Source organism: Oryzias latipes, chromosome 10 (assembly GCF_053564925.1).
Source record: "Oryzias latipes strain Hd-rR chromosome 10, Olatipes_Hd-rR_3.1".
NCBI classification, from domain to species: Eukaryota; Metazoa; Chordata; class Actinopteri; order Beloniformes; family Adrianichthyidae; genus Oryzias; species Oryzias latipes.
Window position 1 is genome coordinate 10033916 of NC_136246.1, and position 23600 is coordinate 10057515.

The 23600-nt window shown below is 39.5% G+C and overlaps 1 protein-coding gene across 5 annotated transcripts in view; it reads left to right on the forward strand.

Moving 5' to 3' along the window:
• The window catches only part of atp8a1 (ATPase phospholipid transporting 8A1), a 121810-nt gene that overhangs the window by 64177 nt on the left and 34033 nt on the right, over positions 1–23600 (forward strand). For all 5 annotated transcript variants that reach the window (XM_023958984.2, XM_078953532.1, XM_023958985.2 and 2 more), the window contains 6 exons: positions 615–754; positions 4459–4597; positions 8966–9030; positions 16486–16658; positions 18691–18874; positions 21709–21819. In XM_023958984.2, coding sequence (XP_023814752.1) covers positions 615–754; positions 4459–4597; positions 8966–9030; positions 16486–16658; positions 18691–18874; positions 21709–21819 — 812 coding nt within the window. The remainder of the gene's footprint in view (positions 1–614; positions 755–4458; positions 4598–8965; positions 9031–16485; positions 16659–18690; positions 18875–21708; positions 21820–23600) is intronic.

Below are 23600 nucleotides of genomic sequence, written 5' to 3' on the forward strand. Positions count from 1 at the left end.
AGGAAGGTACTTTCTAAATGTAATCAGAAATGTGAATATTCCATTTGAGCAACTTTATTAGCCACATTAGACAATAGATGTAACATTAGACAGTAGATTGCTGTCAATATTCTGCATTATTATTATGGTGTGTGGGAACAACTGTCACAATAAATCCATATGTGGAGTAAAGACCCCATTTTTTCTCAAGTTGAAGGCTCTTCTTCTGTTTCCTCAATGGATCCTTTCTGCAAAAAGAAACTTTCCAAAACTAGCTCAGCGATTTCAAGTTGGCGGTTGGAGCAGCCGCTTTAAGAAAGTAGCGGGTGAATTTTCAACAAGCAACCTGATGTGCATCAAGAATGAGTTGGACGTGGTGAAGAAAATTTAGTAGATTTCCAAAATAAAACTTCTTTTAGAATCAGATTAGAAATTAACCAAGTAAAAAAAAAACATAGGTCATGTCTGTGTGTTTTGTTTTCTTTCTGCGGCCCAGTCAGTCAGTGAAATCTGATTCCAAATGAATTTTAGCCGAAACAGTTTAAAATAGACCTGTTTGACTGACATCCTGACAGCACAGATGGATCAATGGTGTTGTCGTTTCTGCTGATAACAGTCAGGATTTGTGATTTCAGGGCTGCGTACGCTGTGCTTCGCCGTGGCAGACATCAGCGAGTCGTCCTATCAGCACTGGCAGGAGCTCCACCTCAGAGCCTGCACTTCCCTGCAGAACAGAGCCCTCAAACTGGAGGAGAGCTATGAGCTGATCGAAAAGGTTTGTTAGAAAATGAAATCCAATACCCTTAATGCCCCCCACCTGAATATATCAGCCTCTCTCTCTGTTTGTCAGTCATTTACTGGGCTGTAACATTATGGCATTAACGTGAAAGGCAGCTTTTTCTTTGGATTATTTCAATTCAAATCAGATTTTTGCAGTTTTTACAGCATTTTTTTTTGGTTTCATTTTGTAATTTGAAAATGTAATACTCAGTATGACGTTTTAAAAATGCTGGTCAGTGAGCAAAAAGTATAGTGTTGTCTTGTTTATCACAGAAGTTCTGTTCTAAAGATAACCTGCTGTAGATAAAATCTTTATTTTGTAAAAAAACTGAAGTCTTTAAGGCTGTAAAACCCCTCACTACACACTTCATGCACTTTTCTCAGACAGACGCAACCATTTTACCCACTCTAAACTCTCAAAGTTTAAATCTTTGCTGAAAAATAAGCCCAGTATTATAGATTTAAAACAAGGATGTGCTTGTGATCAAAGATTTATGTTTATAGGTTTGGTAAACTGAATGCATTCTATACAGGAGACAAGTCACTGAGGAAATTAATTGACACTGGTCAACAGCCAATCAGGAGGCAGGGCAAAATGCTCTGTGAAAAACTGCATAGAAAACAGTAAGACCATGAAAGGTGAACTGCGATATAGCGAAGGACTGGCATATTTGTGATTTCACAAAAAAAATGTTTTCTTAAACACGGACTTTACTTGATTTATGGTTATCTTAAAAAAAGAATATTTTTTCCTCACAATTTTAAAATGAAATGTTTATAGTGAATGCTTGTTGGCCTGGTTGTTAACGGATTGGTCTGTAATGCAGCCCTTTTTTTTTTTTCCAGCTTTGAGTACAAGCTTGGCACAAACGGAAGGGTAACTAATAGCAGAAAAGTATAATTACCCCTGGAAACTTTCATAAGTTCAAAACAGTGCATGTTTTTGTGGGAGACTCCTGAGCTCCTCCCTGTTACCGAGGCGGTTTTCTGTGATGTTGGACTGCGTGGAAGTGGAACTCAAACACAGGAAACCAGAGTTGCTGCTTCTGGCCGCCCAAAACAAATGGAGGGAATCAATCATGAAGTGAGCACGAAGGCTCTGAGAGGAAAATGAAAAGCGTGTTGCTTAATGAGCAGAGTGTGACACTGCTGCTGCCACAGTTCACGGCCACCCACACCTAAAATGTTTTCGGGAGCTCCACACGAGGGCGCAATATAGTCACATAATTCCTCATTTGAAGGTTCACATAATCTCCTTTTTGAAAAGCTCACACTTATTCCTATATCAAATTAAGTATAAGGTGAATTACATCTTTGTATCTAAAGTGACTTTCTCTTTCTTTTTCTTTTTCCTCGAAAAGCTTGAATTTATACATCGTCATCATCTTTTATTCATTTATAAAGCAGCTTCAACCAGCAGCCAAGGAGACCCAAAGTGCTGTACAAACGGAGAACAAACATAAACACATTAAAAACATAAAACCAAATTAAATATTTTTAACAAAAAGCATTTTCTACACTAGTTGATGGATTCTTTACTAGCTACTAAAAGCCCAAGAGGTCAGAAAAGTTAGATATTTACATGATTTGGGTTATTAAATACTTCTGCCTTTGAGAGAGAAGTTTGTCTAACCACAACTAATGAGAAACTATTCCTTTCAAGATGGGAGCTTTTTAGCTTTAAATGGCACTTTTAGAAAACTTCTAGCACAGGGGTGGGCAAACGTTTTGACTCGTTTTGAAATTGAATAGAAGGGCCGGACCAGGAGCAGATTTGTGGAGTGAGAAAGAAATGACATGGAATCTGGATGAAAACATCTGGATTGAAATTTATATTTGAAAACAGAGCATTTTAGAGTTTTTAGGTTAAAACTTTTGTTCTCAATTTAGAGCCAATTGCACCAGCGGCTTGATGTACCTCCTGTAAAACTTAGAGAAATGCTGCGTTCATGTGGTGTTTGAATGATCGGAAGAATGAAAAACGACGAAATCTTCCAACACCACATGGATGCTAGAGCGGGGGCCCAAACGTTTTCTTGTTAGGATCACAATAACTCTTTTTCTTTAAAACTTTAAACCTCTTTTGTCTTTCTTTTATTTTGAAGCCCTTTGGTATCCTTGGGGAGTTTGAAAGTGCTGTATGAATAAAATTTCATTCCTTAATTCGTTCATGATCCTTTTAATAAAATAAACAACACTATTTATGAAATTTTAAAAAATGACCAAATAACTCTCGCTGTTATTTTCAAAGACAAAAAGTCAGGAAAAAAATACTGATACATAAAAAAAAGTAAATTTCTTTGTCCTCTGCTGCAGCTAAGCGTATATCTGCGTTACCTTTTCACCAGAACAGAGTTCCCTCGTTTATTTCAGGAGTTACGTTCTAAAAATAACCCGTGATCGCTGAAATCCACAAAATAAAACTCCTCACTACACACTACAAACACCTTTCTCAAACCTTCATGGTAATTAAGTCCATGATCTTAGAATGAAAACAAAGATCTGATCGCAATATAAGATTTTTGTTGATCTGAAGAGCTGAAGAGAAATGGCACAGAGGAGACTGATTGACAAGGTTTTCAGCCAATCAGGACACAGAACATGGTGCGCTGTTTGGAAAAAACAAAACAAAAAAGCAGCATAATCGCTCTACAAGAAAGAGGGAAAGATGAACTGCGACTGTTCTGTTTGACAGGGATTTTTAGAGGGATTCAGACCGGGGCACAGACTGCAGAACGGTGGAATAAAATGTCACGTTCTATGCGGGTCTCGATCGTGTGGCCAGATTAAAAAATACAAAAACCTGGGTCTCTGTTATTGTTCAGTTGGCCAGACCAAACATGGGGGCGGGCCATAGTTTGCCCACCCCTGTTCTAGCAGATTGACCACAAGTCAGTGGAGAGAGCATCATCTAGGAAGGCTGGTGTTGCGTGACTGGTGACAGAATACCGATAATCTTATAGTTGAAGTTTTAAAGAAACCCTAAAACTTCTTAGATTTTGATTAACCTTCACCCAACACACAACACTTAGCTGCTTATTGGTGTAATGGTTGATTCGTGGCTTTGAGGTCAAAAACCAGACTTAAGTATTTATGGTGTACTTATTATAATCCACATGAATCTCTTTTTTTTAAGTATAGTGCAGTACTTGGCATGACAAACCAGGACTTGGATATTATGTTCCTAACCATGCTCTGCTTTACCTACTGCAGGGTTCATAGTGATTACACAAAGCTACAGAACAGGCAGCAAGGCTCAGATGGCAACTTAAGGAACTTCCCCTGCGTTTCCTCTGCCGCTGCCTCCTGTCTCCCCCCTGCAACTGGATCTTGTCAAACCTTTGGCTCTGTGATGAGCCCGTACCAGCCCACAAGCACAGACAGTCCTGCCTTTCTGCAGATTTCTGTTTACTGCATTTGTAGATGAACTTGTATTTTTGGGGTCTGTCTGTATGGGAAAATAAAGCACGTCTAAAGACGTGCACACAAACACACACAGGGACGCAGTCAGTGATCCAAAACTGCTCCAGCGTGTGGTGGATTTTTCCTGGTGGTCTGCAAAAAGCAAGTGATGAAGGGAAAAAACACAAGCAATTGAGTGACACAACGCCGACTCAGATTTTTGTCTGACACGTGATGTTTTAAAGGCCTTCGTCTGTTTTGTCTTTCTTTTTTAACTCCTGATTTTGTCTTTGGCAGAACCTGCAGCTTCTGGGGGCCACAGCGATCGAGGACAAGCTTCAAGATAAGGTTCCTGAGACCATTGAGACTCTCATGAAAGCAGACATTAAAATCTGGATTCTCACCGGTGATAAACAAGAAACAGCCATCAATATTGGTGAGTAATAATTGTTACATTTTTATGTTACCAGGATGCTGCTTGGAAAACTAGAACCACCCCCACCAAACCCTTTTGATGATCCGGTCTGTCATTTCCATGCCTTTTACTGCTCTAACCTGTTTCAGAAGAGGCTGGATGTTTCTCTAAAACGTTCTCTTGAGAGGATCCAGGTCAAATACTTCAAAACATCAATGGCCGTTTGTGCTGTCGTAGTATCACAGCACACTTAAGTCTTGTTTGTGCATGTCCACCGTACAATTCGCTCAGTCAGTGCTGTGCTCGTTCTTCACCCAGCATGAGAAGCTACCGACAAGCTGAGAGTTGCTCTGTCACGCATTCAGTGAAAGCATCTGTTGCAGAATGATGAATGACAAGTCTGCACAGACATGAAATAAATAACATGCATGTGTACACAAGCAGGCACCTCTGGCAAATGTAAGATCTTCCTCAGAGATTTAGCCATGAGATCTCCTAAAAGACGATAAATGATGCAGGTCACTTCTTTGACTTTGGTTTCCATGTCCTGAAATGACTCGGTATCATTTTGTTTTGTTTCAAAACCGTAAGAACAGATTTGATCCAACGGGAAACGCATAAGTGAAAAAAAAAATAGATATGCAAGTACGTCCGTTTGTGGCTGTACCTACCACTGAGGTCAGACTGAATCAGCCCTTTGTGCCCGGCGTGCCCAGATGTGAGTTCTCAGCAGACAGCGCTGCTCACTCCAACTTTTTCCTCACCTCTGAAACTGAACTCAACCCTTTCATATTGACTTTGTTTTTTACTATTTTCCTCATTGAAAATTGATCCTCTCTGCCAAGGTTAATGGTGCATGAAGCACCATGCCAGACGAGACTACCGAACGCAGCCACACACACGATAGATCTGTTTTTTTTAGATTTTACTGTGGGTTCAATTCATTAAGGGTGTACATTGTGGGTACAATCTAATTCATCTAATTCATTGTGGGTGTACAACCCAATGAATTAGGCCCAAAATGCATTTAACTCCAAGTATTTTATACCATAATGTCTGGAATCTCCTCTGAAAATGAGAGCTTTGGAGCATTAAGCTGCATTTAATGCTTGAGGATTGTACTTGTAAGATGTGAGCAGAAAGCAACCAACTCTCCTCACTACACAAATACTTGCATACAAGTTCTTCATCAAAGAGTGCATCCCTATGTCAACCAGTATCCAAACACTTGGATTTTCGCGATCTGTTCCAGAAAAAAACGAGTATGAATATTTGCAATGTCCGAGAGCACTGATTTGAAATCTTTATAAATGGAGTATATATACACCTTACAATGTAATAATCGTTTAAAAGTTGCAGAATCATGTTGTGTTTTTTTGGTAAATAAACTAAACAAACCAAATGCACTGTCATTGGAAGTAAAGAAATAATCAAAGTAAAGTGTTCGTGGAAGTTCTCATTTTCAAAGTAAAAGTATTTTTCATAGATGGAAAAAAAATGAGACTGTACTTCAATTTACTGAAATAGGTTTTGAAAAATGCTTTTGTTTTAAATATAGTTGACTATTTTAATACTATTATAGGAATCTGAAATTACGAATATTAAGAAAATCATGACTGCTAGCTAGCATGGTGAGAAGCCGTACAGGAACGCACCTATGAAACATTTCATTTAGAAACACTGTTGTCAGTTTAGAGCTGAGTGTTTTCTAGTTGGTATACTTTCTTTAAGGTCTTGCTGTGTCTTCATTTGCGATCTTTTTGCTATCTATCTACTGGAGCTGTAGTCTGCAAAACTTTGGGGATGGAAAAACTGTGGAGAACATTTTCAGGTTTTGTTGTTAAATGATCTAAAACAGTGATGTTTAGTTTTGTTTACTGGTAAAAATTAACCAGGAAGGGTAAAGTAAAAGTAAAAAGACACACGTTTAGACCCATTAAGATTAAATAGTAAGAACCTTGATTTGATCTGGTATTTGTCGATCTAGATCAATGAATCAAATTGGATGGCCACCTACATAACGATCCAAAGGGGAGTAGGAGGAATCCCCAACACTCACGCCTTCTCAGTGTATTAGTAATGAAAATAAACTTTCCATTTGATTTGGACTACAAACACAAATTATATATAATTTATATATATATATATATATATATATATATATATATATATATATATATATATATATATATATATATATATATATATATATATATATATATATATATATATATATATATATATATATATATATATATAATTTGTGAGCATCCCTCTTAAAATTGCAGTCCCTTGAGGCAGATGAAAACATAGTCTTTTTCTTAAAATGACCTGGATAACCTTCAAGGTTGCTGGGTTCTAGGATGTCTTGGATGTTTTTGTTCTGTGTTGGAATCCCTCAATAAAAATAATAATGCAGTTCGTGGTATAAGCTCCAAATTTGGCATAATTGTAGGTGATGGACTCCTGTTTCAGAAAAGCATATTTGCCATGAGAAAATCCCACATTTTAATACATTTATAATGAACCATATATAAGGCACATTGTTGTCAAAACAACAGTGCGTCTTATAATCCGGAGTGTTTTATATATGAATTAAATCTGGTTGTGTTTACTGATGTCAAAGCGGTTTAGAGAGGTACACTGCGCTCACTATGTTGGTCTGTTTTTTTTCCACTGGACGGCAGTAGCTCAGGCAGTTGAGCTGGTTAGCCAATGATCGAGGGGTCTGCGGTTTGATCAGTCAACTGTCATTGTGTCTTTGGGCAAGACACTTCACCCTCCCTGCCTCAGTGGGGCTCCACTGGTGTGTGAATGTGTATGAAGGTGACGGTCAGAGGGGCCGTAGGCTCATACACAGCCCTGTCAGTCTGCCCCAGGGCAGCTGTGGCACCTTCAGTAGCTTACCATCACCAAGTATGTGAATGAATAATGGACACGATGTAAGCGGATTGAGCATCTGGAAAAGTGCAGATAAATCCAATCCATTATAAGGTTGGGTGTTATTGTAAATATGCTAATGTAGTGGTGTCAAACTGTGTTCTTTTTATGTGTTACTAACAAGGTTAGGAGTTAGTGTTGTCACAGTAAAGTTTTTTTTAGGAGTGTCAACTCTGCTTTTTTAACATGTTGCAAACAAGGTTGGGAGTTGCAGGTACTGTAAATGCGCTAGCATGGATAATGTGTAGTGTGTTTCTGTGAACGCAATTAGCAATGTCTGTCTGACCGACATATCTCGTTGTCTTTTGTGTCGTTTAACGCGCCTTACAGTTCCATTCTGTGACGCTGCGCCTTAAAATCTGGTTGGCCCTGTAGTGTGGAAAATACGGTTAAAATAATTGTATTCTGTAGGTACCACCTAAGTGAAAAGAGCATTTTGTGCATTAACAGTCCATCTTGTAGAGACTGTGGCAAATATAGACTGACTACGTTTGTAACAATTAATTATATGGCTGCCATCTTTAAAATTTCAGTGTTTCTCATAACAAACGTGCTTGTCTGAAAGTGGGGATCCTAAGATACCATCATGGCAAATTTGGTGCTTGTACCACAAAATGCATAATTTGTCTGGTGTTTAAACCTAACCAGCTCCACTTCCGTCTGAGGTGGTGAAAGGTATGTTTGGTGGATGAATCTGATTAACAGAGGGAAGTAAAAGTTTGGAGCTTTTGTACTGTAAAAATAAAACCATTTCCCAGACTTGTGGCCTCTCTGGACTTTGCTGATTTCCTCCGCAAAGCTGTTGCATTAAACCCTGGGGTTTTACACGTTTGGTCCATAATCGTATCACTTTTTCTTAAGCAAAATGCCACCCGTGTATTCATAAAACACAGGAACCCCCTTGATGAAGCTAAAATTTCTGTCCAGACAGAAGCAAAGTGTTGAAGCCCACAAGTATGTATGCGGTCAGATGGCAGCCGTTTCAAACAGCCGCAGCTCTCAACTGAAGGCCTCAGTTTTGGCTAATGAAACATTTCTGTTTTCCCCAATGAGAGGCTCCCTCTACCCACTTGCTGGTGACCCTGAGTGTCGGTCCCAGCCAAGAGCTGAGGAGAGCTCTCCCTGGAGAGCCGTGTCGGGCAACCCGGAGCTGTAACTGCCTGTTATAACAGGAAACTAACAAACTCTTGCAAACCAAACTCATTCGTCATGCCCTGACACCCGCGCTCAGCTGAAACCTTTTCATTTCCATTCTGGAAACATGTCACACTGCTTATTTGATTTCATATTTTCCTCGTTTTTGCGTGCAGTCAAAAATGTGAAACAATCTAACCTATACTTGTATTGTTTAAATGACAATCAAGCTATTCATTTATTCACTCACTCAATCTTTTGCTCTAAATTTAAAGAAATTTCTTAAGAAAGTGAGGTTTTCCTTTCCTCTTCCAGGTCACTCCTGCAAACTCCTGACAAAGAACATGGGCATGCTTGTGATTAATGAAGACAGTCTGGATGTAAGTACTCTGATTTTTTTTTTTTTTTTTTTTTGGTGATCTGTAAATTATTTGCATTAATGTAGCCATAAATCACAATGGCCTTCTAGGCTTTGTTCAAGCCCCAAAGTATTCAAAAGAGGGAAAAGTTGTCTTTAAACGGAAATGGTGAGACTACAGGGAATAAAGCCACTCCACATCCCAAAGTCCACGTTTAACCTCCATTAAGAACCCCAGCAGGGAAGTCTGTGAGCTCTTTAGCAGGAGGCTCTGCTCTGTTGTTCCTTTGTTGGAAAAGAGCGAGCCCCTGCATTTCCAGTGGGGAAAACCGAGCGCAGGATTGCAGACCCCGAGACTCCTCTGGGTTTGGTGCGCTGGAAGAAAAGGGGAAAACGGTGACGAAAAGTGGATTAAGGGGCTGGAGGATGGGGCGCTGTGTTTTTTTGGGTGATGACGGATGGCCTTCATTCTGTCAGCCAGTCGTTAGGCGTGATAAATGGAGCTGAGGAAAAAATTTGGGGTCCGCACATTCGTAATACACATAGGCCAGCGCTTTGAAATGTCAGCTCCCATTCTGCTGTGGTTGAACAGATGCTTACATAAGGCGGTTTGTTAATACGCAAAGAGGAGAAAGCCCTCCACAGACTGAGGACACGCGGTGAGCTCCAGCAGCTCTGAGGGCTTTAGTTTCAGAAAAGACACTTAGTGGAAAGGGTCTTCATTATTTCTGGATAGAAGTTATCATAGTCGCTTATTTTATTCATCTGTGCATAGTATGTTTTATTGATCATATGTTTTATTATGTACGTGTTGACGTTGACCATAAATGGTCATGTCCCGTGGTTAATATCCTGAATAAATTCAATTCAATTCAATTTTATTTGTATAGCCCAAATTCACAACAACAGTTGGGCTTCGTATCGGTAATTAAAAAAGTGAAACATAAACTCAAAAGGATCATAAATACATAGAATTCAATAGGAAAATACTAAATTGAACTAACTATACAGACTAAGCTAAACTGGACATCCCTGTTCGTAGACACCCTTCGCGGTAAGGAAAAGCTCCTAATTAAAAAAACTGATCCCGGAAAATACTAAGAAACCTCAGGGTTGTCCACATGAAGGAGGGATCCTCCCCCAGGACGGACAGGCGATTTACCAGAACTCTTAGAGAAGAATTAACTTATCAAACTCTACAACTACTTATTAAGTCCAGCAGACGAGCTTCATCCAGATGGAGTTGGGGGGACAGTCGGGGGCACGAGTCGAGCTGGGAGAGGATCCACAGCCAGGTGTAGGAGCAGGAGCAGAGACAAGGTACACGGCCAGGTACAGAGCAGAGACGAGCCAGAGACAGGATCCACAGCCAAGTGTAGAAGCAGTAGTAGAGGCGAGCCAGAGACGAGGTACTTGGTCAGGCACAGGAGCACAGATAAGCCAACTGGAATCTGGAAGCACTCTGACCAGATGGACAATGCTTTCCCACTGTCCCTCTTTCCCACTAAAGAGGGACAGTACATGAATCGCACTGCACCAAACAGAGGCATGGAGAACTAAATGATGAATAATGATCAAGAATAGAGAAGAGAGGAAGGGTAGAAGTAGATGAGAAAAGAGGACAGAACCCCGGTGCACCATAGTTACCCCACCTTCGAACTTACTAGCAGCCTACTAACAACTAATTGTTATTGTTATTAAGTTTAAATGAAATTAATCTTTCTACACCTCTAAATGCTAAACTCCTTTTTCCCCAGTAAGTTCCAAGTAAGATGTTCTCAGTTTAAAAACAAAATGTTGCTTTCCAGAACTAACTAAAAGACACTCACTGCATGTGTTTCATGACAGTTTGATCCCCCAACATACCAATCACTGTTTTTTTTAAAACATAATTTCCAGTCTCATGCTATAAATTACTGTAAATTTTGGCTGTCCAGGTTGTGGGAGGGTCTACCTGACAGCATAATTAAAGTTCATCCAGCTACAAATTACTGAAGTTAGAGCCCTAGCCATGAGTTTTGATATGCCACACCCATATGAGTCCCAATGACGTGAACTTTAACGAACATGTTCAGCGTCTCAGCCAAAGCAATACACAACTGTAAGTGCCAGCAAGCTGTATTTGCTCTCACTTTGTCAATTTTGTTTAACAACTTATTTTCTAAAACTAAAATGCCTACTTATTTATTTTTTAAATGTGGTTTTATTTTTAATTTAAATATTTATTTAAGCCAGAAAATTGGGCATTAAGAAAAAAAAGTTACAAATATAATAAAATAAAAATTCATGATTGATTTGAGTGTTTAAAAATAGTACAATATTGCAGACAGTGTTAGCAAACCATGTTTTTTTGTATTTTGCTTCAAACTTGATCACACTGACCAACTATTGAAGGTTTAATGGGTTTAGAGGAACCTTGCCAGAACTCATTGCATTTAAATACTATTTATTATACTTGCAGTTGAAACCACTGAGATGCTGAACAGTTGGAAAACATCACAGAACGTGACCAAACTTGATGTATTCCACCTGATCTGGGTTCAGTCGGGCACCATAGTATGACAGAAATCACGTGTTTGAACTTTTTCACAATCATCTGCTTTGAGGGGACTAGACTACATTTCTCCAAATGCATTCTTGTCTTAATTTGATCTAAAACCAAACTTCTACTCCCCTAATAAGGTCAGTGTTGATGAACATATTTGGGGTCTACAAGCCACTCAAAGCCTCTTTAGGTTGAGCCATTTATAAATGATCCTAGAGTAACCAAAGTGTTTACTTATAACTCTAAATGATTAATGTCGGTGACTTTGTTTGGTCTATCAAGACCAACTTAAAGAGATGACCTTCATTAATCCAATAAATTTAGTGATGATTTATTGTGTGATGCTTTTAATTAACCTCTAAAGGGAATTTACTTTTTTCTGTGTGGTTTTGCAGTCTTATGTTGCATTGATGGGCTGCCCTCATTTGGCTTTTTAGGCCTTAAACTTGCATGTTTTTTGCTCTTATGTTGAAATTTGTCAAACTTCTTTACTAGGTCGTTTCAATCCCCTGAGTTTAGAACCACAAATTGCTTGTTTTTTTCTAATAAAAAGCTGGTTTGGGAACACATTCAATTTAAAACGTTATACCCGTAACCATTCATTTGTGGTCAAAAGTATGTCTTTTACATTAAACAAAATTGTCTCCTGTTTGGTGCCTCATAGTCAGATGATAACACTGCACTGATACAAATCTCCAGATTCCACGTCACGAGCATCACATTGTGTTGGCTCTGTCAGTGCCAACATCAACAATAGACTTCACCCTGTATGGAAAGCTCTTGTACATTTCTGAATGGACACTTCGTTCCCATTACAAAACCAAACACCAGCTCACCACATAAGCTGAACTGGTCATTATAGTCATAACAAAGAGGCTTTAAGAGGAGACTCTGCATTAGGGCTGAAATTCCTTGCTGGAAATTAGGGGGGAAATGACCGTTTCTACCCTGAGAGATTGTAAACTTTGCTTATCACAGAGTGATGAATTGGTGGTGTCCCAAACAAAGGTAAATCTCTCTCAGGGATGCACTACACAAGAGTTTACACATGCAGCAGGAAAGCCCTGAGATGTAATCTCTCCAATCTGCTAGAGAGCAGTTGGATTAGAAAGTAAATATTACAACCTGTGATTACTCTGACCCAAATACACACTTGCCTACCCGTGTTCAGCATCTCATGCTGTTTTACTGACCCCATCAGGAATGGTTAAGTCCTCGCAGCTGCTCTCCGCTTGGATCCTTCTCACTGTGTTTCTCTCTCGTGTTAATCCATCATCTCTCTGTGCACATTTCTCACTCTCCTTCTCCTACTTTGTGAAACATAAAGCCCCTCTCTCCAAATATTTCCTTTAAGCTGGGGTTTCAGAGTTTTGTTATGCCAAGCCTTCATTGAATGGTCCCTGTGGTACACTCACAGGGCCTTGACATATCTGACCTCCACACTAAGCCAAACTCCTCCCGGCTTTTTTATATGAAAGTTTTTTTATGGTTTCTGCTGCTTGAAGATGTCACTGTGTTCTACGTTCATCCTCTTTTATTTTCTTTTTTATCAATTAAGCCTGAATGCACAGGGCTGTTTAGAACTTTGTAAAAGGTTTCTTAATACTTTTCATTTTGTTAAAGTAAGTCGTTCAACTGCATTCTTGACCAGCATCCTATTATAACAAAAATGAAGTGTGACGTATATAATGTTAGGACCTGCAGTTTGGGACCTTATGCAAAAGTTTACAGTTTTTTGTATTTCTATGAAACCTTTTAAAAGATAAAGTATTTAGATCCAGGTAGGCCTGCAATAGGCTGGTGACCTTTCCAGGCTGTACCCTGCCTTCGCCCAGCAGTAGCGGGGACAGGCTTTGGCACCGCCATGACCCCAAAAGACATTAAGAAAATGGATGGAAGGATGGATTTTTATCCAGTTTAGTTTAGGATTAAAATTATGTTTAGGTATTTTTTATGTTATAAAACATAAAACAAAGATATCTAGTACCATAAAAGCAGATTTTTGTTTTTTTAGGTGCAACACTTAAGGAAACTTTAAGGAAACTTGGAGATTTGTGAGCAGGGCATGAAACCATACTGCTGCTCACAAATCTCCACCTTCTTCCTAAGCCTGGCTTCCACTACTCTTTCCCACAGCTTCATTGATGAGCCACACAATGAAGCTGTGGGAAAGAGTAGTGGAAGCCAGGCTTAGGAAGAAGGTGGAGATTTGTGAGCAGCAGTATGGTTTCATGCCCCGTAAGAGCACCACTGATGCCATTTTTGCTTTGAGAATGTTGATGGAAAAGTACAGAGAAGGTCAGAAGGAGCTGCATTGTGTGTTCGTAGATTTAGAGAAGGCGTATGACAGGGTGCCGAGGGAGGAGCTGTGGTACTGTATGAGGTCGTCTGGAGTGGCAGAGAAGTATGTCAGAGTAGTTCAGGACATGTATGAGAGAAGTATGACGGTGGTGAGATGTGCTGTAGGTCAGACAGAGGAGTTCAAGGTGGAGGTGGGACTACACCAAGGATCAGCTTTGAGTCCTTTTTTGTTTGCTATGCTGATGGACAGGCTGACAGACGAGGTAAGACAGGAATCTCCCTGGACAATGATGTTTGCGGATGACATTGTAATTTGCAGTGAGAGTAGAGAGCAGGTGGAGGAACAGCTAGAGAGGTGGAGGTTTGCTCTGGAAAGAAGAGGCATGAAGGTCAGTCGTAGTAAGACAGAATACATGTGTCTGAACGAGAGGGATCAAGGTAGAAGCGTTAGGTTACAGGGGGCTGAGGTGAAGAAGGTGCAGGAGTTTAAGTACTTGGGGTCAACAGTTCAGTGTGATGGGGAGTGTGGAAAAGAGGTGAAGAGGCGAGTGCAGGCAGGTTGGAGCGGGTGGAGGAAAGTGTCAGGAGTGTTGTGTGACAGAAGAGTGCCAGCAAGACTCAAAGGAAAGGTGTACAAGACAGTGGTGAGACCAGCTCTGCTCTATGGGTTAGAGACGGTAGCAGTGAGACAGAGACAAGAGGCTGAGATGGAGGTAGCGGAGATGAAGATGTTGAGGTTCTCCTTAGGAGTGACCAGGTTAGACAGGATAAGGAACGAGTACATCAGAGGGACGGCTCATGTTGCCTGTGTTAGGGACAAAGTCAGAGAAGCCAGACTGAGATGGTTTGGACATGTTCAGAGGAGGGATAGTGGATATATTGGTAGAAGGATGTTGGAGATGGAGCTGCCTGGCAGGAGGGCGAGAGGACGGCCAAAGAGGAGATACATGGATGTCTTAACAGAGGACATGAAGTTGGCTAATGTTAGGGTAGAAGATGTCCATGATAGAGTGAGGTGGAAAAGGATGATTCGCTGTGGCGACCCCTGATGGGAAAAGCCGAAAGAGAAAGAAGAAAGAAGAAGACTTAAGGAAACTTTAAGAATTGCTTTGGTACGGCTGTTCTATAAACTTTGCCCTTCTTTTTAAAACAGAACTAAATTCAAAATGTTTTAACATATTATTTTGACAGATATGAAAAGTTGTTTGTGTTTTTTACCAGATGAAGCCGTTTCCACTAGACATTACTCAGGTTTTCTGTGCAGAATTTATGTGACCAAGCAAAGCAACTTCACCACAAACATGCAGACTTTGGCTAAGAAAATTAGGAAAAATTATGAGACTGCGTTTATCGATCCCTCAGTGGGGAAATTCAATTGTTAGAACTTTGTGGACAAACAGGAAGTCGCAAAAAACAGAAATTTAAAAATGTGCAAAATTTTAGAGGCCAAAAGTTAAACAAAATCTATAATTACTAATAATGTACATACATTGAAAAAATACCAGCACCAGAAAACAGTTGTGGAGTGAATATATTATCAACACTAAACTATTATTTTGCATTTGTAGTGAGACTGTTTCATTGTACAGTCTAACAGCTGGAATAATAGACCTGTAGTGTCGCTCCTTCTTACACAGTTTGCTTTATGCTGCTCAGCATCTCCACCGTCTGATGACATGGATTAGAGGTTTTGTCCAAGATGGATGTCATCCCGCCCTCCTCCTCAATGGTCTAATGGAAATCCCAGAATAGAGCTGGTCCTCTTTACTAGCTTGTTCAGTCTCTTTCGGTCTCTGTCTGTGCTGCCTACTCCCCTGCAGAGCTAAGCGGAGTGTATAGCCGAGGTTACCACAGAGTTGTAGAAAGTCTATAAGAGGGACTTGCACACTCCAAAGGACCTCAGTCTCCTCAGAAGGTGGTGGGAACCTTTGTTCTTCTTGTACAGGACATGGCGACCTATGAAGGGATATGTCGAAAGGTGAACAACAACTGTAGTGCTAAAATGAGCACCCAGGTGCTTAAAGCTGTCCGCCGCCTCAAGGCCTGCAGCCTGAAGGCTTACTGGTGTATGATGTGGTGGTCAAAAAGGGAAAAGGGGTTGTGCTCAAGTCCATGACTTAGACCTGTAGTCTAGTTTGTCCCCCCATATTCATAGAATATGCAGACAAGTCAGGTTTAAGTCAGACTATGCAGAAAAAAAATATTCCTGATCTGCAGAGAAGTTATTGTGAAAGCTTTAACCTTTAACAAAATCTTACATCAAAAAGTATTTCTTCTACAAGTTGGACACTTTTTGTGGATTTTGGTTTGCTGAGTTTGGAATGATGGGTTTTATACATCTGTCAGTATTGAGAAATCTCCAAGACGTCTGCAGACACCAAGAGGACACAAAACAAATAATTGTTGGTGTTTTTGTTTAGTTTGATTTTTTTCTTTTTTGCTGCTCATTTACACCTTTTAAGTTTTGTCATTACACTTTCTGTGTGTTTATCATCGGAAACAAGCTTCTGTAAGCCAGTTTGCCTGGACAAGCACATATTTCTTTATCAATCAAATTTTCTTAATCTTAAGACTCGGGAAACGTTTACTGCAGATCTAAGCAAAATGTGTGTGTGTTTTTTTTTTAAACAGGTAACAAGGGAAACGCTGAGCTACCACTGTGGAATGCTGGGAGATGCTCTCTACAAGGACAATGATTTTGCTCTCATAATTGATGGGAAAACTCTTAAATATGCTCTTACCTTCGGAGTGCGCCAGTACTTCCTGGATCTGGCCTTGTCCTGTAAAGCTGTGATATGCTGCAGGTAGGATTTATTCTCAAAGCAATCAACTAAACGTGAGACACAACAGACAAGAACAAGGAGGGCATTCAAGGACACGTGTGGCTACTGATAGATTTTTAAAATGTAATAACAAATTGTCGTAAAAAACCCCGTTTGACAAAAGTCCAAAAGTCAAGCAGTCGATCTTGAGCCTGTGCTGTCTCACCAAAAGCTTTGAATTTATTGTAAAATTACCTGAATGTCAGAAATTTCTGCCAAAATAACAGGGTGAAGAAGAAATGAAAACTCTGCTACACTCCCAGCTTTCAAGTATCAACCTAAAAAATTAAAATGGAAAGTTTAAACATTATGAAAGTATTCTGGTGACCTGCCCAAACTACATAAACTTTAGAAAGTGCCTCTAAGTTTAGCAACCCTGACAGAGCTTTAGGCAGCACATTTTCACAACAAATGCAGGGCTTGATGTGCCATGACAGTACTCCATACTAAGATCTGCATTAGTTTTTTTTCTTTTTTTTTCATCTGTGGACTCTAAACTACACCAAAACATTACAGAGGAATCCTAAACTTCAAACGTTGAAAGCCTAACAACTAAGGACAGATATGCAGCTTTTAACACAACTGCCATGAAAAACAAGGACTGGTGTTGTCAGCTTTGCTTTCAGACAGAAAGTCTACAATATAAATTAGAAAATGTATTTTTTAATTAAGATTTCTCAAAGTGAGACTTCAAAATAAGAGTGGTAGCTTGCAGACATACTTGGAAGTCTTGTCAATGTTGTTGTGTCAACCAGCTTCATTTATTTCTGTTTTACAATCATCAACTACATCAAGGCTGAGCACCACCTTACCATTGCTGGAGAATTAAAATCCAAGCCTCAAATGCCTAATGAGTTACATAGAATAAAAACTAAATCAACGTTTAAATACGGCGAGAAAACATTTTTATTCCATCAGGACTTGGATAATAGATGTTTGAAATGAACATTTTTGCACCTCCATCCACCAAATGAACTCATTTCAATTGTGATGTCTGCTTCAGGTCACAGGAGCTGGATAGGGCAACAAGCTGCATAAAAAGCTTAATAGTCCAAGAATATTAGACAGCAAGAGATGTTGAACTATCATTTGACTACATTTAAAAATGATGTTTTGAAGGCATCTTCTGAGAAGTAAAGGGGTTACAAAAAAAAAGTGGGTAGAAAAATAGTCAAATAATGTAAAACATGAATATATTTATTCAACTATAAAGCCTTTTTTAAATCTCAGCAGCTACAGTTCAGAATATCCTCTATAGATTCAGTAAAACTGAAGTAATCTATGCACAGGTGAACATACCTAAAGATTGGTGTTGGGTCCAAGTCCAGGCTTAGGGAACTTGTGTCTCACATGTTTTCCAATTAGCTTACCATTTTAGCTTCTTATCGGCCAAACACACCTGAACAAGATAGCAGGAAGGGCTGGGTTTCTAAAACAAAATAAAACAAAAACAAGCAGGATCCTCGTCCTGGAGTTCAGCAGCCCTGCCCTAAAGCGATGCTGCACTGTCCATTACAATGACTGTGTCAGTGATAATACTAAAAAGTTCTGGAAAATGTCCACAGCTAGCAATGATATAGTCCTGTGTAAAAATGATCCAAAAAGACAGTGTTCCATGGGTAGACAGAGTAACTTTGTGGGTAGTCGCTCAGACATCTGAAAGACTGATCTGAAAAAAGAGATTCAACATCATGAAATCATTCTTTAAAATATATTTGTATTTAATTTGAAAGTCTTTAAGTTTTACTCAATTCAGGCAAAAAAAAAAAAAAAGACTACGCTTCTCTGGGATTCGGTTTGTAATATCAAGAAGTAAAAATCTCGTGACTTGCAATGCCCAATCTTTTTTTGTATTAAACTGCTATAATCTGAATATTTTTAAAAAGTCATTGGATGTCAATTAACTTTAAAGATTTCAAATGAAAGCTGAAAGAGCTTTAACACTAGGCTCTTTTGATGGATTTAGTTTTGGATAAGCTGTGCGTTCGTTTTGACAGTTTCTAATCTTTTTCAGAGTCTCTCCTCTCCAGAAATCAGAGGTGGTTGAGATGGTAAAGAAGCAGGTGAAGGTGATCACGCTCGCCATCGGTGATGGTGCCAACGATGTGGGAATGATCCAAACGGCTCATGTCGGTGTGGGAATCTCTGGGAACGAAGGTCTGCAGGCCGCAAACTCCTCTGACTACTCCATTGCACAGGTGAGCGTGAGGGCCCAGTCGCACTCATTTGTGGCTAAGTACAGACTTTTCCAGAGGCAATTTGAAATAAGTAACTTTTTCAATTGGATGTGGGGCCAACATATATTTTTCAACACTTCAGTTAGACTTGATTTAAAGTGACATTTTCACAAACTTCACTGTGCACTGTACTCGGTGCAGCACAGCAGCGTCCCTCCTGTCACTGTCCTTTTAGAGGAATGATGTGCAGTTGATAGCTTGGCACATTGTTCTGAGGTAACAATGGTTCATTTGTCAGGGAGAGCCTGGGCTTACACAGTGAAGTGGTGTTACACCTGTAAAACAAGCACCTGGTGACACCTGACTCCCAACATCACTGTTCACAAACGGACTGGGGCAAACTGTTACTAAAACATGGATTTAGATCCTAGTAACCAGTTAGTCTGAAACTCTGCGTCGATATGCGATATGTTTCTTCCAACAAAAGCATGCAGTTCCCGTTCATTGCTGCGTTAAACAACACAAAGCTCTCTGCGTCCTGTCTCTGTTACAGCCGAAAGGCTTCAGAGTATGGGAAAGCTGCGGCACGCTTTCTTCTTAGCTTTTCCAATTCTGTGAAGAGCCACGACATTCTTTCAAAAATTGTATTTGAGGCTACTGCAAAAAGTTGTTTCAATCACGTCCCTTTCTTTCTTACCCTGTGCTTGTAGTGTGGTGATGTGATGATGGGTGTCAGATGAATTCCTTGTTGCAGGTCTCTTAAGTTGCCAGTTTGTGTGATTTCATCCATAAGAACTGTTATCTGCTGCAGTAAGTGTGGAGTTAAGAGGCTTCAGGACAAGCCGCGTCTGCAGTCTGTCCATCACCAGCTTTGCTCTGTTTTAACATATGTTTGATCTACCCAATCCAGGATAACACAACATGGGCCCAGTCCTCTGAGCTGAGGCTAAATATGAGCAAGCTTTCCAATCAAATATATACTGTTTTTCTCACAAAACATAGTAGAACTCCTCAAAACCTGCAAATCTATTTATACAGGGAAAACTTTCATGTTCGTCAGTTTTTATTTTAATTTTTCTTCTTTTGTCCAGATTTGTTTAATCCATTTTGTGCTCTTGCTTTGTATTGAGTGAGAAGAGAAAGAAGCTATTGATGAGTGCCCAGAAGCCATCACTCTACACTGTTGTTCTCTCTATTATATCTCAATAAAGTATTGCAAAAGATACAAAAAGAGGTGCCTCACCAAAAACCTTGCAGCTTGCATCTCCAGATCCTGTTCTAGACCTGTTGTCCTGATCATTTCCACGAGGCATTTCAAAATAAGATATCAATATGGAACTTTTAAGTGCATCTAAAAAATTGCATTTTTGGTGCTTTTACCGTGTTTTTGAGGCATTTTTCTGAGGGTGGAGAAAATTAAGCTCAAAGTTACATTTCTGAGTATTTATTTTTTCAAATTGTTGGCAATCCGGAGCAGACGAAAAAATGCAGTTTAAAAAAGACTGTATTTGTTATGTAAAGAATAAAAAATGGCGGTACCTGCTTCAGTCCAGGGGAGTGAAGCAGGGAGCACCAATTGTCTCTCCCACAACTCAGAGGGGAATTTTTAATTAACAGCTGCCACTCTGAAGTAGTTATGTTCTGGAAAACGACACAGGTCTTTTGATTTTTACTGAAAAAACAGCATAATCATAATTAAAAGACCACTTGGAACGCTTTTAAAATAGATCAGAAGATGATTGGAGTGGGACCTTAAAACAAAACCGTTATAGCCAAAAATAAATGCTAAAAGAATTTTGAAGCAGGGACTAACTTTTTAGGGTGACGTAAAGTTTGGCTGCAAACAAATCCCTGCCTTTACCCACAAAAGAACAGCTAAATAAATCAAACAAATTTTATTTGTGCATTTTAGTCGAGAGGCTTTTTTTCAGCGTAGCCTCAATATCTAATAAACAGTTTAAAATGTTGGACCCAGTTCTACACAAATATAACTTACATAATGTCTAAAAAAAAAAAAAGTGGAACAGTGTTGATTCTTATCTCAGATTCTCGAAGAACATTTCTGACGTTTCTATAAAAGGATTTGTCTTTAGATTTTATTACAGAGATCAGACAGAAAAATGAATTTTAGAAGCTACCCTAAATAAAATCATAATTTTGAAGCCCCTGTACAGTCTATTATGTAGGAGATAATGGCCGACAAAGTGCGAAATTTCAGAAATTTTCCGTCATGAAGCGGAGGATGGTTGCTTCCATGAAGTGCGTAACATGACAACCCACCACTGAGCCAGCACCGACCTCAATTGCAGCGTCAAAGTAAAGTTATATATATGCTGATCATCTCGATGGGTTAAATAAACATCAACTCAGAGAGGTAGTTCACCTCTTACCGCTTGTTTTTGTCCGGAGGATGAAGCTAAAGTTAGTTTTTAAGAAGCCAGCAAAGTGATACAGAACATTTGAGATTCGTGACCAGAACTTCATTTTTAGGTGTGCATTATCTCTGTGGATTATCCCTTTTTAATCCACGCCCAGCAGCCAATCAGAATTGACCATGGTATAATACAGTACAAACCCTCTTTAATTGCAGTAGCTGAGATGTTGGCTCCACAGTCTGTGCAGGGACATTTCTGGAATGTGTTGGGGGAGCGATATGACCAAAGTACCTCATTATTCCTTAGCTGCTCTGCAGGAATTTAAAGAAATAAATGTTCTTTAACCTTAAGTTCCTTTTACTGCTTTAATGTTTCAACGCTGATCTCCGATTATCAGTAATAATTTCCCAGCCCTCTGTACTCGTGCATGCGCTCTTCATTCATCATGTCGTTTCCCTCCATGTTCTCTCTCCCACACAGTTCAAATACTTGAAGAATCTGCTGCTTGTCCATGGAGCCTGGAATTACAACCGCGTGGCCAAGTGCATCCTGTACTGCTTCTACAAGAACATTGTTCTCTACATTATTGAGGTGAGTATCATGGAAAAGAGGTGTTCTACTATAAACCAGATGTGAAAGACAAATAGGTTTTCCCCTCCACATTACCTGTTAATTGAGATCATTTTCAATTTTTTTTTAAATTGCGTTTTTGTTGTCTTTAACATGTTATTGTGGCATTTTTCTGATCCTGGAGGACATACTGTAGATTAGGAAAATAAAGCTAAAAATGGAATTGCAGGGTATTTTATTTAAATCATTGTGAATCAGGAGTAGATGAAAAAATGCCATTTTGAAAAAGATTGCACTTGTGGTGCAGAAATGACACTGGCTGGGCCACAAGCTCCCTGCTCTGCTCCATTTTGATGCATCTACTTGTAGACGACTAGATCCATGAACGCCTTTGTTTTCCTCGTCTGAGCTGGAATCTGGGTCAAAACTAGACGGCTTAATAGCTCCAATATTGCTCACCATTTCTGTTGCACCGAAAATGTTAGGTTGGAGATGTAAGGGGCTCTAAGCTAATAGAAGTGCGTGTAAACAGAGAGTTCTCAGTTACGGGTGATGGAAAAGCAGGCAGCGTGGCTTTTCCCCAACAGCCCTGCCGACAATTCTGAGGCAAATTTCTGATGAACTCCTGCTGCTCTGCAGAAATGATGTCCTAGAAAACGATACAGGTTTATTGATTTTGGTCAAAAACAGGATAATCATAATTAAAAGACCACTGGGAACACTTTTATAAGGCATAATTTGAATAGGTCTTTAAGGACAGAAATTTTTTTTTGTTAAGTTTCCGTGTTCACAGCCTTTTAATGCATCTCCTGGATGAGCTGGTAGAATTTTGACGTGTGTGATGAATGGAAGTTCATGTAGAATTCACTGGAAAACAGGATTTGGACTTCCTATCTGCTCAATTTACAGTTATTTTCTCACAAGAAGATGGCTTTTGTTATTTCTGTGGTAAAGTCTTCCAATCCATACTTGATTTCCAGTTGATTCTTTTTGCATTTGCTTTCTCCGAAACAGAAGTTAAAGCAGTTTTTCCCCCAATGTTGATGTGGTTTTCCTGAAGCCGGCATGTACGCCAGGCCCTGAGAGCTGTGCAGTTCTACTCTCTCCAGCATGGGTTTGATGGTGTGCACACGCTTCGATGGTATTTGACTGATAGCAGAGCTGGTGCAGATAGCTGCCTCGGAGCTGTAACCAAGAGTCTAAGTGCTTCCTTTCAGCACTGCTGGAGTTCAGATGTTTTGATCTATAGACGATCAACTTAAGCTCTGTCCCAGTCATGTGAAGGATTTTAACTCGTGCGTTTAATCATTCTGTGTCTCAAAGAGTTTATTTTTTCATTTAAGTGTAAATTAAAGGCTGGTATGATAATCTTTAATTTTTAATATCTTACTTCATATTAGCAGTTTATAGCTGAAACCTTAGACTTAGGAAGTTTAAACGTCTCTTGGCCTTGGTTTAGCGTGTCTGTGTCTCAATTAAAGTACTTGTCATCATAATAAATACTTCAGTAACGCAGACGCCTTTAAAGTCTGCATGCTGCAGCATTGTAAGCCTGCTTTATTTCTCCCTCATAAATTTAATTTAAAATTATTGCTTCTCTAATGTTCATGTGTCATCAGGTAGAATTCTACCAGTTGGGTTGGATCAATCCTTTTCTTTTCTTTTGAAAAGGACAACTCCATAGGACTTCCAGAGTTGGCCCTTTTTTGAGAACATGATCAAATGCAGATGACCAAGTTCTCATTCCTTTAGGGTCAGTCAAGTTAGAAAACATTGTTGTGAACCAGTGCAGCATCAGTACA